This window comes from Ambystoma mexicanum, chromosome 6p, assembly GCF_040938575.1.
Source record: "Ambystoma mexicanum isolate Mex_15411 chromosome 6p, UKY_AmexF1_1, whole genome shotgun sequence".
In the NCBI taxonomy this organism is placed as follows: domain Eukaryota; kingdom Metazoa; phylum Chordata; class Amphibia; order Caudata; family Ambystomatidae; genus Ambystoma; species Ambystoma mexicanum.
Window position 1 is genome coordinate 192,785,919 of NC_090935.1, and position 13,541 is coordinate 192,799,459.

At 45.8% G+C, this 13,541-nt stretch overlaps 1 protein-coding gene across 2 annotated transcripts in view; it reads left to right on the forward strand.

Moving 5' to 3' along the window:
- The window catches only part of PIK3C3 (phosphatidylinositol 3-kinase catalytic subunit type 3), a 1,987,152-nt gene that overhangs the window by 119,090 nt on the left and 1,854,521 nt on the right, over nt 1–13,541 (forward strand). For both annotated transcript variants that reach the window (XM_069626883.1, XM_069626882.1), the window contains exon 3: nt 13,094–13,237. In XM_069626883.1, coding sequence (XP_069482984.1) covers nt 13,094–13,237 — 144 coding nt within the window. The remainder of the gene's footprint in view (nt 1–13,093; nt 13,238–13,541) is intronic.

The window sequence follows — 13,541 nt, forward strand, 5'->3', positions numbered from 1 at the left end:
TCGCCTTGCTGTGGTGACCACCGGTTGACAGCTTATCTGCGTCGAGTCCAGACCTGAGAGGGGTCCTGCATTGTGTTTTTCAGCATTCTTCATCCGAGAGTCCTTGTACCAGTGAAAAACACTGATCGGAGATCAGCTCGAACCTGCAACCCCTGCGAATCAAGGGCTGAGGCTGACGACGCGAAAAGCAACCTCTGACCTTCTTCCATTGACCTAGCAAGTTGTGGGAAGAATCTGAGTATGTGGGGTAAGGTACAATGGTTCTTACCTCACCCCTAAACTCCCTTTTAAAAGTTTTCCAAACTTTTATAAAACTGTTGCTATACTTTGGCTTTGCGCTAACACTTGGAACTGTTCACTGGACCTACCTTAATTTTTTCCTGCATCACACACTGTGTTGGAACTTTGCCTGAATATTTGGGGATAAGGCCCCAAACAAATTAGGGAAGGACTTTGAAGTTAGGGTTAATTCTCTGTGGACCTGTAGCACATACAACTAATCTGCACTTCCTTTTATAGGAGTTTGATTTGTATTAATGCCCTACTCTAGTGACTGTATATATGTAATCTATTATTAGTGTTGTGTGATACTTCTACCTGTTAGTCATTTTTTATAGTGATATTTGGCCATAAATACATTTTTTTTATACATAATGTAATTTGTGATTCCCATTGTGTGTACTCATTGTGGACTCTTACAAGCTCACCACCTTTGAGACTTAGCCTAGACCTCTCGTCACTGCTTCCTTGAACTGGTTTGGCTTCAACTCCCAGAATTGTCCCTGTCACAATATAGGTTGGCCTTCTATACATCTGTCCACCAGGCCAGCGTATAGAAAATCAGTCCTAACCATTTGCTAACTGTTTCTCCTTGTAACCTGGATGACATACCCTTCCCCAGATTCGACAGGATTTTTACTCCACAGTTCAAAATTGGTCTTTTCCATCTTGTAACAAAGTTCAAATAATAAAGTTCATTTTGCTTCAAGAAAGTCTCTTCTCGGACTTGAATCAACAGTTCCAAATATTCAACCAGTGTTTATCTCTCCACTGGTCGTAGAGAGTTAAAAATAGCATCTTTCAAATATTAATGATATTTACACAGTTCATCTGTATCAACAAAATGATTCTTTCTCAGGATATCTGTAACGCTCACCTGATTCCCGCAGTGGCGCCGGTCTTGACTGGGTGAATGCCGTATCTTCAAAGGTGATGTGTAACACACGGTTGGCTCTTTGGGCTGGACCTCTGTGCACTGTATGTCTGACTCGAAGAGTAAGATGTCTGCAGATAGAAAATATGGGATTAATGAACTGGGGTTATTGGGTGCCTCTCTCCTCTTCCCTTTCTCTTCTCCTGTAGAACCCCAAAGGTTAACGCCCTCACCTTAGGTAAGTGAATGGCGAGCTCTCCATCTGCCTCGGGGCAGGGTGCCGTAACCAGTTTCTTCACTGGATAAGGGTGCAGGCCTCTTGACCTCAGAGGACTGCTGTCCGTCGTTAACTGCACGAACGGTAAGTTCTGGGCACTTCAATTGTCTTAAAAGTCTTTTGTAATGATATCTCTTGTTTTGCAGGGTTCCGGCGATGGCGGATGGCGGGCTGAAGAGAATTGAGGATCGAACCCGCGTGAGGAATAGAAGCGCCTGGAAGCACGTAAGTAAGCGCTTGTAGCCTGCTTCACGATGCGCACTAACTGTCCCTTTTATCTTGCAGGTAAAAGTTCGGAGCTTTAGAGAAGCTGAAGGGTGTTGGAATACCCACTGGATTCGGCGTGGGAAGGAGTAATGGCACGTGAGTAATAAAGTTGCCCAATGTCTTTAAACGCACCTCCTTTTGTCTTTCAGATGCGGGATGCAGCGCCGAAGACCTCCGGAGCGTGCAAAGAACTGGTAAGCTTTTGTCTTTCAGATGCCGGAATGCAGTGCGAAGACCCCCGGAGCATGCGAAGAGTAGGTAAGCCTTTGTCTTTCAGATGCCGGAATGCAGTGCGAAGACCTCCGGAGCATGCGAAGAGTAGGTAAGCCTTTGTCTTTCAGATGCCGGAATGCAGCGCGAGGCGTTGGTGACAGCCGATGGACCAGGTAAGAGATGCGCTGCCACTGAAGACCGTAGTGCTAACCTGTTCTTTCTTTGTCTTTACAGGTGCTGCTGAAGACTGGATTCCAGGATGATAAGCCTTTGTTCCCTTAGGCCCAGGATCAGAAGCTGAAGACACGATGAGCGTTCTGCTGCAGAGAATGCAGAATAACGCAAAGCACGATTCATCCATCGGGTGTGGTTTAAATAGCCTCCTGTAGTGCTTAGGTGTCTCCTTCCACAGCCTCGCCTAGGTAAGAAAAGATTTCCTGCTTTCCAGAAGAGTTCCAGTGTTCTGAACCTAGGGAGTGGCTCCTGCCCCACCCAACAGTAAAAGTAGTCCCAAACAGAAGAGGATCAGGGGCTCAACTGGCAGGTAAGTAAGCAGCATGGTCTGCTGCAGGTAAGTCCACCCAAGCATTATGAGCCCGGCGCTTCCAGCGCTGGGACTGGGCATCTTTATGAGCCTGGTGCCACTGGCGCCAGGACAGGGTCCAAAAGGTCCCAATTGGGACTGGCTGGCACTCGGAACCGGGGTTATGGGTCTGCTTCCAAGGGAGTTGGACAAGTCCTGATCTTTTGGAAGCAGAGATCATGACAATGTCTCAACAACAATTCACAACCTCTTTTGCTCATTCTGCCACATCTTTTTCTTCATAGAATTCAACCACAGTATAGTACTACAAATGCTTCTAACTGGTCCACTCACCTGCCAGGTCTACTACTACAAAGTCTCTGCCCTGGTGTACTTGCCTGCCACGAATAATGAAAACCTCTACTGCTACAAGTACTTCTGTTATGTGATTTACTTCAAAGAATGTCTTTTAACTTTCAACATCAGTTTTGATCACTTCTCTTGGGAAGAAATAAAACACATTGTTGCTGTTTTTTCTACTCTTGTGATTGCCATATGCAATGCACCTCTCATCCTGAATACTTCCTATCACAAAGGCAACTCTCCTGCCACTTCTGTTTTCCAACTTTTCTTTCAACCAACTGCTGTTAATCGATTTTATCCCAACTCCCTCCTCTTTGACTTAGACAGTGCTTGTATAAGCCATTTAAACATTTGCTTCTCTCTCACTTTTGCTCTGGAGGATAGCTCGATGGCAACATGCTTGCCTTGGAAGCAAGAATCACAGAGCACCACAGGTTCGATCCCTGGATCCGTGCTTAGAAACCTCTGGGTATTAAGCGCGTTATAAATAACCTATGATATCGTATGACTCACACACCACATGGTTGTTAGTTGCCCTCTATTGGCGTTGGCAATAGTGGTTCTTATACCCTTGACTCGATATTGCCCTCCTTTGATTCTGAGAAAGTCTATGAGCCTCATTATAACCCTGCCGCTCCAGTAACCAACTGTTCCGGTGGCATCGCTGTTACTGGACCGGCAGAGTACAAGTTTGCATGCCCGCCCGCAGACTTTGACGGATGCACAGGCACTGTTGCACACAGTACTGGTGCATCCGTCCTACCCATTCCCATTGAGTCCGGACTCAATGGGAATAGGGAGTTACTTTTTACCGGCATGGCTACCGCCGGGCCGTATTGAGGCCCTATGACCTTTACCCGTATTATGATGGCCTTCTTGCCCAGAGTTCTTATTCTGCCACTTTAGCTTCTTGGTATCAGTTTGGTATTCAAAAGTACTAGATTGAGCAAACGGGGTCCTTTACTGGTAGTGAAGTTACTGGGTGTTGCACACACGTTCACTCGCTCCGCTGCTTCCTGGTCCTCTACCTTGTCTGCTGCACAACGCCCATCGTCCTGCTTCCTGCAGCTCTCGCCGGTCGGGAATGGAACGCTTATCGTTCCAGGGACACTCGGGTGCTCGCCTGCTACTGCGGTCCTCTTTACCTTGGGGAAAGATTTCGTAAATAACGCTTCCCGCTGCACAACCATCTTCGTTTTCTTCAGGGGGGGAAAGCTTTCACATGCAACGCTTTCTGCTGCGCAGCCTCAGCAGATATGAAGCGAGAGACCCTCTCCGAAACAGTTTTCAATCTGCTAATCACGGCAGCTCGGCATCTCCCACAGTTTCCTTCAACTGCAATGTGGAGTTACAGCGTTCACTCCACCTTCCACTACTCCTTCTTCTGCTACCCTCTATGACCTGCACCTGAGGGGGCCTTTTATACCTCCCACTCTCCCTCAGGTGTGGGTCATTAAGGTAATTTAACTACCACTTGCAATCTTGAGCCTCTTTATCCCTCTTCTTTGTCCCAGTACTTTGAGCATTGTGGGACTTGAAGGACTCAATATTCAAATCCCCTTTTCTGTTTTGACTGTGATTTCCAAATATATTATTCTAATTTGTATCCTTAAGAGTGTTATAAGGACTTAATGAGTGATTCTGATTGACAACAGATTTAAAGTTTTCAGATTCGAAGATGTTAAAATTGGGAGATGTGCTTTTACCATTCCCCTGTGTATTAAAGGGACCTTCACCATAATGTCTGTGGAAGGTTTTATTTGAGGAGTTTTTATTTTCAATAAATGGATTATGACATTTTTCATCAATATCAAAGTGCTTGTTTTTGGGAAAGAAAACCTCTCTGACAGCTAGCCATTACATATTTGGATAGTACTGACATTTCTTCCTTTAATGGAATGCCATGTCACACTCAATTGAGTGTCTCTATTGCCCTACCGCCCTTCTCCTCACAGGTGATCCTCCTGGCTAATACCATCCTAGGGTCAGGATCAGGTAGCGGCTGCCTTCCCCTGACCACCTGGATAGCCAAAGTCAATTTGAACACTGTCTATGGAGCTGAGGCACTTTTTTCGATAGCACAAAAGTGTTGCACAAAGTTAGAGAGTTTGTAGAAAATCACTGTTTGGCCACAAGCTGTTAGGCTTGTGAAAGTCAGAGCTGAGATCAACTCTGCAAAAAGCAGCTACTGCAAGTCTCAAGTGAGATAATGCAAGCTACAGATAAGAGGTAAGTACCCCTTAGTCAGCACAGTACCTTAGGTTTTAAGAAGACGATCCAGCTGGCTTCGGTTCTGGTTGCAGTCTTGCAGATCCCCGGTTCCTGGGCCTCAGTCGTGGGGACAAGAGGGAGGACGTCTGGAGGACTCCTGCATTAGAGTTCGAAGGCCGTCGGTGGCTACGGGCTCTTTTCAGTTCAGCATCATTTTACGGTTTCAGTTACTGGCAAATAGCACCACTGTGAATATTGGCCCATTGAAGGGCTTCCCTTGCTTCTGGAGTCCAGCACTCTGGTGAGGTGACTCGGGCTGGGCTCGTCCTGCTTTGGGAGAGTCCTCAGGATCTTCCTGGAGCTCTAGTCTGGCTTAAAGACAATGCACGACTACGGATTTCTTGACCCCTGGCACTCAGTTCCAGCAGCAGCAAAGAAGTACAGCCAGTTGAGGTAGGTCCTCCAGCAAAGTTCGTTTTGGGGTTAGTTGGTCACCAACCCAAGAGAAGAAGTCATCCTTTCCAGAGCTTCTCTAGTCGATTTCGGAATTGGAGCTTCAGCACTGCAGCAGGGCTTCACCAGGCAGTTCAATGGTCCAGGAGGGTGCAGCAAGCTTCTCTTCAGGATTCCAAAGGCAAAACTAACAAAAGGGTTGAACCTGGTTTGGCGCGCAGAGTAAAACCCAAGAAAGACCTCACAAGCAAGAAATGTCTAAAAAAGATCAGGGCCATTTTGACAAAATGGGCACCCATTGGTGCACTGCTGCAGCTGAGGAGTCAGCCTGCGGTAGAAACGCACAATGGTAGGAAAATTAAACCACTGCCACCAGCCATAAATAGTCGTGAGGGTAACATAAAAAATGTTACATGAGTAAGTAGGAAAAGGGGCCACATAAGATGGTGTGTGCTGGGCCTACATAAAAAAAGGTAAGTAAAGTAAATTTTTTCTTTACTACTCTTGGGAACAGTAGTTCACCCAAGAGAAGATATTTAAAACTTATGAGAAATCGAAGCACTACTCTGTGACATTGCACTTAAGGTGCTGTGTGTCACCATACAAACAGTAGACTCCTATGGAGTTTGTCAGACTTCAAAAACAAAGAAAACACATTGGGTTAAAATTAAAAAGTCCTTAAATCCAGCAAAAGAGCTGGGGGGTCTCTAAGGTGGGAGGAATTTAGCAGTCAAATTGTAATTCTCCCCAAAACTCATCCCCCCCCAGACTAAGGAACAGAAGGATCTAATCTAATCCTCACCAGGATGGATCTCCTGATGCAAGTTGGTTAAATTGTTTGCTGAGAACACCAGCAATCTTTTGTAACCATTGCTATGGCACGTTTAACATTGGTTTTCATTTTCAAGCTATATGACCTACAAATACTGTTGGGTTAATCCCTCTTAATGTATAGGGGATCTGATCTAACAGTACCTCAGAAGTTGAAACAACTTCTGGACCTACAGTAGGCTTTTTCAAGGGGTTCTTAGAAAGAAATCACTTAGGCCTAGAGGGGCCTCTAGATGCCTCACCACCTCTCAAAAGAGCAGATTGGGTCTCGGGTATCTTGGTTGGAGGGGTTGTGGTCAAGCAAGGTACATGTTTCCACTTCCTCTTAGATTTTATTTTACCTGGCTTAGAAGTTTCCCTCCTAACTCTAGGATGTATTCTGGAGTCTTCAACAGAAGACCCAACAGTCTTAAGGTGTTTAGCCTTATACTTGCCTTTCTTGTTTTTCCACCAGTTTTGAGAATTACCAGTTCTAACAGGCCTAGCTAGGGGTCCAATTTGTTTATCCACCTCTTCCTTAGAAGCAGTGTACGTCGAAGACTGTAAAATTAGAGTGGCAATGATGGAGCATGGTTGAGGCTCCCATTTCCCTAATATTCTAGCCTTGGATTTGCCTTGGTTAAAGGTTAACTTACTAACACAGAGACTTAACAGTGGGGTTCTATGTAGAGGGTTCCCAAGGTACGAGTGGTCTCTTAAGGTTGCCTCGCTAGCTAACTTGGTTTGTTCCTGTTTTCTCTTACTGGAAGTCCTGGGGGTACTGGACACTACTCCTAGAGCGTTTAAGTCATTCCCCGAAAGGACTCTCCCAGGCACCTCATTCTGAACATTGACTTACTGTTATGTTGTTACACTGAATGAGAGCTGGTAGAATTGGAACCATTCAGACAGGGCCTCCAGCAAAACTAGTGGGACCTTTGGGTGCCTTAGGCACATCCTCAGGCTTGAAAAAACGTTAAACCACAATTGTCCGGCTGGCTCCAGTGTCTCTCATGGCAGGAGTGTCCTGACCATTCACAAGAACACTGTCCATATAATACCCTTTTGTGTTATCTGGAATGGAGCTATACACATCCATATTCTGGTTTTTACACCGACCCAGGGACACTAAAGATATACTGGCCTGAACACCAAAGGATTCTTCAGCCAGTAGGTGAAAGTGGGCACTAGCCATTTGTACTTCTGCTTCAGGGAAAAAGGCTAAGGAGGCAGTGCTGACCCCTGAAGGTTTACCCTTGCATCTGGGATCTCCTTTCACATGGTCTACAGACCCATAGACAAAGCATTTACCAAATGCTCTCTGGAATGGGGGTTTCTGCTGACCCCCCCCCTTCAGGTTGGGCACCAGAGGGTTCACTAGATCTACCAGGTTTCCCATGGTATCTACCCTTATGTTTGGGGACCTCTTCCCGGTGGTTGGAATTAGAAATGTCTTTGTTATCACTTTTGTGCTGCTTTCTATCCTGCTTTTTGCGAGTAGCCCCAGAATCCTTACGAGTGGCTCTGTTGCCTACACATGAGTCAGAAGCCTGTGCTAACCTTTTGGGATCAATATCATTTGAGTCAGCCAAGTGCTGTCTCAGCTCAGGAGAGCAGGAATCAAAAATAGATTCCAACACAAACAGATTTGTCATTCCTTCAAAGGTGTTCACTTTTTAACCCTTACCCCAACCATCTAAGTTCTTTAAACACTCACATACCCATCTAGCCCAGGGGAAACCATCAGTCTTTTTGAGGGTCCTTAACCCCTTAAGGTACTGGATGGAGTTTTCAGAAAATCTGGCTATTGATGCCAGCTTCACAGATTCATAATCCTTTCTCTCAATGGCACCCAACTCCATCACAGCCATTCAGGGGAGCCTAGACATGAGCCAAGGGCTTAAATCATTCCCACTGATTCCTTGAAGACCATATGTGTATTCAAATGTAACCAGCCAATCCAATACATCAAGTTTGGCATCATACATACTCACTGCTTCTTTGGGCAGGCAAGGCCTCTTAGGACTTGTAGACCTAGCGTACACTGGGAGGGAAGCAGTTTCAAGAGACAGTCTTTTCATATCTATTTTGTGTTGCATTTTCAATGCCCTGAGTCTGATGTCTTGATGTTTGGCTTCAGCTTGAGCATTTAACTTTTTGAACTCCAACTCTAATCTTTTGTTTTCAACGGAAACATATTCTGGGCTTAATATTGGACCTTTTGGGGTCCCAATGGAAATAGGTTGAGGCAAATTGTCAGTCCAGGAAAACTGGACACCCCTTGGGTGGAAGGAGATGTAGGATAATTGGTTGGCCGAAGACCAATCGGCTCATTTAAAGTGTTAAGAATACATGCTCATTAGTTATTACGTAGCTATTGGCCCAGCTAGAGTGTGGCCATTTTAAGATGACTAGAATCGCCATTTTGTTTTCTCTGTTCTCTTTAACGTTGCCTCTTTGCCTCATGTAAAACTGCTTTACTGTAGATATTATTTCGCTTCAATGGTCCAAGGCTACGAAAACATGTTGAAACATTACACTGGAGAGCCAGACAGAAATGCCTGATTCCCTCCCTCATATATCCTTGAAGACAGGGAGCGAGCATTTAATCAGAACATAAATGCCAGCGAGTCTCTTGAAAGAATAGCAATGTACGAAACTAGCATTTAAAGAGTTGAATTATGTTCTTCTTTACGGCCCCCCTTTCTGAGCCCAGTGAGGCCCCGGAGAGCGGGCTGACCTCCAGAGCAAGAATCGAAACTTAGAGATTGGGAGGCCTGGTATGCGCCAGTCTCCTACGCGCAGCTTGCCTATGAGAAACAGAAACGCTGTGTTCTCGCAAACAAAGAATGACGTCTGTAAAACTAGAGATTGCAACCTGTTACTAAATATGGCGGTCTAAGGTGTCGTATTTGTCACACTCAAATACTATGTTAGTTCATGTTATAGGTGTGCCGCACAAGCAATGTATTCTACTTGACACTATTGCAAAGCAAATAGTTAGTTTCCCTCTGTATGAATGTCCATAATACATATGTCTACCGTCAGTCACCTCCACCCAAACGTTACCCCTGCCCCACCATACCACCCTCTACATGTTCCCCATATGTTAATATATTTTCTGCAGTTTAAATCGTTTGGGAGGGGCTGCAATTTGAGTGTGCATCCCAACAGTTGCGACAGTCAAAATGTTTATGCTGCTGAGAATATTATACTATTTCCAGTTCCTACCTGTCCCGATCCTGAAATCCTTTTTTGTGGCACTGAATAAGCTGGTGTCAACCTTCGTCTGTCAGACCTTGATGGCTCATAGATATAAAGGGGGCCTAGGTCTCGCGAATTTTGTCAAATATTATGAGGCGGCCCAATTGAGGGTGGTGCGTTAATGGTTTTGAGGGCACAGAACCAAACCTTGGGTGCAAATGGATAGGGCAGTGGTGGGAAAGCCCCTGGATGAGATAGTGTGGATCCGTACGGCAAGATAGACCCCAGAACAGCCACTTGAGTCAATAGTTTCCGTGGTATGCAATATTTGGGATTGACTGCTGGAGTGGGGTGTCCTGTGTACACATCCATCCCCATTCACACTGTTATTCGGGAACCCCCAGTTCTCGCCCTGGGATGGTGCATGGATCGTTTAGGCAATGGCACAAGGTGGGATGTAGGAAGCTGGGGGATATGGTACAGGGGTCAGCAATGCTCACGTGGATGTGTGTAAGCACCACGTAGGGCTTGCGGAGCAGGCTATTATGGAGTATTGCCAGCTAAGACATTGGCTGTCAGATGCCACGATTAAACGACTGTAGGGAATTGGTTTATCACCTCGCACACTGGGTCCAAAAATATGATGTCCATGCCCACCCCACAATTGTCATATATGAAACAATGAGAGACCACGTTGTGTACGTACCTCGCCACAGAGCACTGGGAACATTTATGGGGGAATATTCCTAAATTTGACGCAGTCCATGCGGCTTCGAGAGACTTGGTATAAGATAATCATGCAGTGGCATTCTACCCAGGTAAAACTACATACTAAATACGTCATTACCCTGCAAGAGTGTTGGAGTGGGTGTATGGGAAGAGAGGACTGGGTTTCCGTGCTGACCCTAATTTTAAGCAATTATCACTTTTGATACGGCTTTTGGACCCAGAGTGTGGATGTGTGGACTGTTTGACCCAGGAATTAGCCTATGATATGATATTTTATTTGTATCGCGCTCGTACACAAGTGTTTCAGAGCGCGAACAGGCAAAAGGAGGGTAACAAGGGAGAAACAAAAACAACAATCTTACTAGGCCCAGTGACATTGAGAACGCGCAAGTGCATCGAAAAGGGAAGAAGGGAGAAAGTGCATGGAAAGGGGAGAAGTGGAAAGTGCGGAACAGAGGCGAGAAACAGAATAAATAATAAATAAAATAAATAAATAAAGGCGATGAGCAGTGGAAGTGCAGCCAGCAAGTGGCAAGTGCTAGATTAGTCAGTTAGGGTGTATCTGATAAGTGCAGAAGAAGAGTGGGAGGGGGTACCGTATGGGTACAGATACAGGCCCCAGTGCAGGGATGGCCCGGAGGCAGTGCAGGAAGGAGGCAAGGTGAGCAGGGAACTGGGCCAGAGGGTCAGAGAGTGGCCAGGTGCACAGTGCCGAGAGAGAAGATAGATCAGCAGGGGAGAGGAGGGGTAAAGGGAGAAGTAAAGAGGAAGGTCTTGAGGTGCTTCCGGAACCAGAGATGGTTCTCCTCAAGTTTCAAGGTGGACCGGAGGCTGTTCCAAAGGAAGGTCCCACCCGAGGACAGAGATCTACCCCCAGTTTGTTTCTTTGAAAAACGCCTGACCCTGAGGGAGTTGGAAGTAGAGGAGCGCAGGGCTCGAGAGGGGAGGTATTTACGGAGGGATAGTTGAAGGTATTTTGGGCTCAGGCCCCAGAAAGCCTTGAGGACAATGCAGAGGGTTTTAAATGTAATCCTTGCATCCACAGAGAGCCAATGAAGGGATTTCAGAGCTGGAGAGATACGATCCCAGGGCTTGAGGCTGAGGACAAGTCTTGCAGTCCTGTTCTGGATTAGTTGTAAAGGGCGGAGAGTGGAGGCAGGTAGATTTAAAAAGAGGCTGTTACAGTAGTCCAACCTAGAGAGAACCAGAGCTTGGGAGACAGTGAGCTTCTGAGGGAAGGAGAGGAAAGGCAGAGTACGTCTAAGGAGGTGCAGTAAGAAGTTTGACTTTTTAGAGACGTCAGAGATGTGTGCGGAGAAGGAAAGAGTGGAGTCAAAGATGACCCAGAGGTTCTTAGCCTCACAGGTAGGGGTAGGAGGAGGGCCAAGGGAGGCCGGCCAGAGAGTGAGGGGAAAGGATTGAAAAGGTGTACCAATGAGGAGGATCTCTGTCTTATTGTCATTTAGACAAAGATCGTTGGCAGCACACCAATTCTGAATGACAGTTAGGCAATCCGAGATGAGGAAAGGAGAGGTGGTGGCTAAGGAAGCCTGAAAATGAGTTTGGTGTCATCAACATAGCACTGGATGTTTGAGCAGAAAATGGAAATGCAGTAGTGCAAGAGGTTAGACCCCTGGGGAACACCACAGGTAGAGAGGGAGATAGAAGATGGGAATGACCCAAGTTGTACCTGGGAGTTTTTCTGAGCCCACCCACCCAGGCTCAGAAAAAGGCCTTCATGATGATGCTGATAGCAGCAAGGCTGGTGATAGCGAAGCGATGGAAGCAGAGACAGCCTCCAACAGGGATAGACTGGCTCCAGAGACTATGGGGATGCTCGCAATGGAGTGGGTTGCGTATAGTATCCAGGGGGACAGAGTGAGATTCCGACAGGGCTGGGGGGTGGTATTGGCTTATCTGCAAGGGGACTATATGAAGCAGTGTAGCCCGCACAGCTTGCGTATATTGGACATTATGTGAATGGACTAAGATGCCTGCTTAAAAAGTGAGAGGGGAGAAGAGAGTGGTAGGGGCCTGTGCCGCGGGGAAGCGCGGAGAGAATGTTACTGTTTATTGTATATGCAAAATGTCAATAAAAATATGTAAAATAAAAAAAATAGAACTAAGATTGGCATTCTTGATATTCCAGGAGCCCTCTATCAACTTTACTCTGCATCCTATATTGATAGAATCCTGTAATTCCTAAGGACTTGTGAATCCATGTTTTCTTTTCTTATTGGAATGTAATTCTAGGATAACCTTTTGAAAGAAAATATTTAATAAACATGTCTGTAGTTGTTGATACTTGCAGTCAACAGTTCTGTTCCACCTTCCATAAATGTTTGTGGTTTCTTAGCGGATGGTTACTTAATACTACTCAAGTGGGCGATGTAAGTATTGATTGGTCAGTCCTTTGCTGCTGCTCAAAACCTGGCTTCACTTCCTCATTCGATGCGTATTTCCTTAATGTTCACTTTCTGTTGTACAGTGTTACCTCTGCCAAAAGAATTATTCTTATTCTCTCAATTGTTTTCTTGGCAGTGTCTTTGTAAGCCAAGGTCATTCTGCAGCATTGTTTGTTTGTTTATTAATTTGTATGGCGCACCAAACCGGTGGGTATCTGGGCGCAGTTACAGGAAGTAAGAGTTATATAGGCATTGGTTATGCTTGTGCTACTGTCTGTGATTTTCTTCACCATAGTGGGACATAGAGAACAAGTGACCCGATGCTTTAGCTTTGTTGTGCAGACTCAATATGCAGAACAGTGAGCAGAGATTCACATGCTATCCTTAAAGTGGCTGCACCGAGCACTTCCCAATGCTTCTGAAATCTGTATAGCTATAGATGGCTGTTGAACTCACTCTTTGTTTTTTTCCCTTTTTCTTTACAGTTGGAACGAATGGTTAAGGCTACCAGTGAAGTATCCTGACCTGCCAAGGAGCGCTCAAGTTGCTTTGACAATTTGGGATGTATATGGACCTGGAAAAGCTGTTCCTGTCGGCGGAACAACTGTTTCCCTCTTTGGCAAATACGGGTAAGGCAACACATTGGTGAATGTGCTAAATAAGATTGTGAAAAGAGGCTAGTTTGAGAATGTGGCTATGTATACGTATTCACGTTTTGTCGCAAATTTAGTCTTCGCAATCATCGCGAGCCTCCTGGACAAGGCAGTAGCTGATCACAGCCACGCGCGCAACAGCTATATTAACCTGAAAATAGTGTTCCCTGGGACTTGGATTTTATGTGCAGGAAATCACCCTCCTGCCACAACCACACGTGGTACCCCACAGAGGTTTCATCACGTTCATCAAGTTTCTGGTGATTGATGTACCATGTTT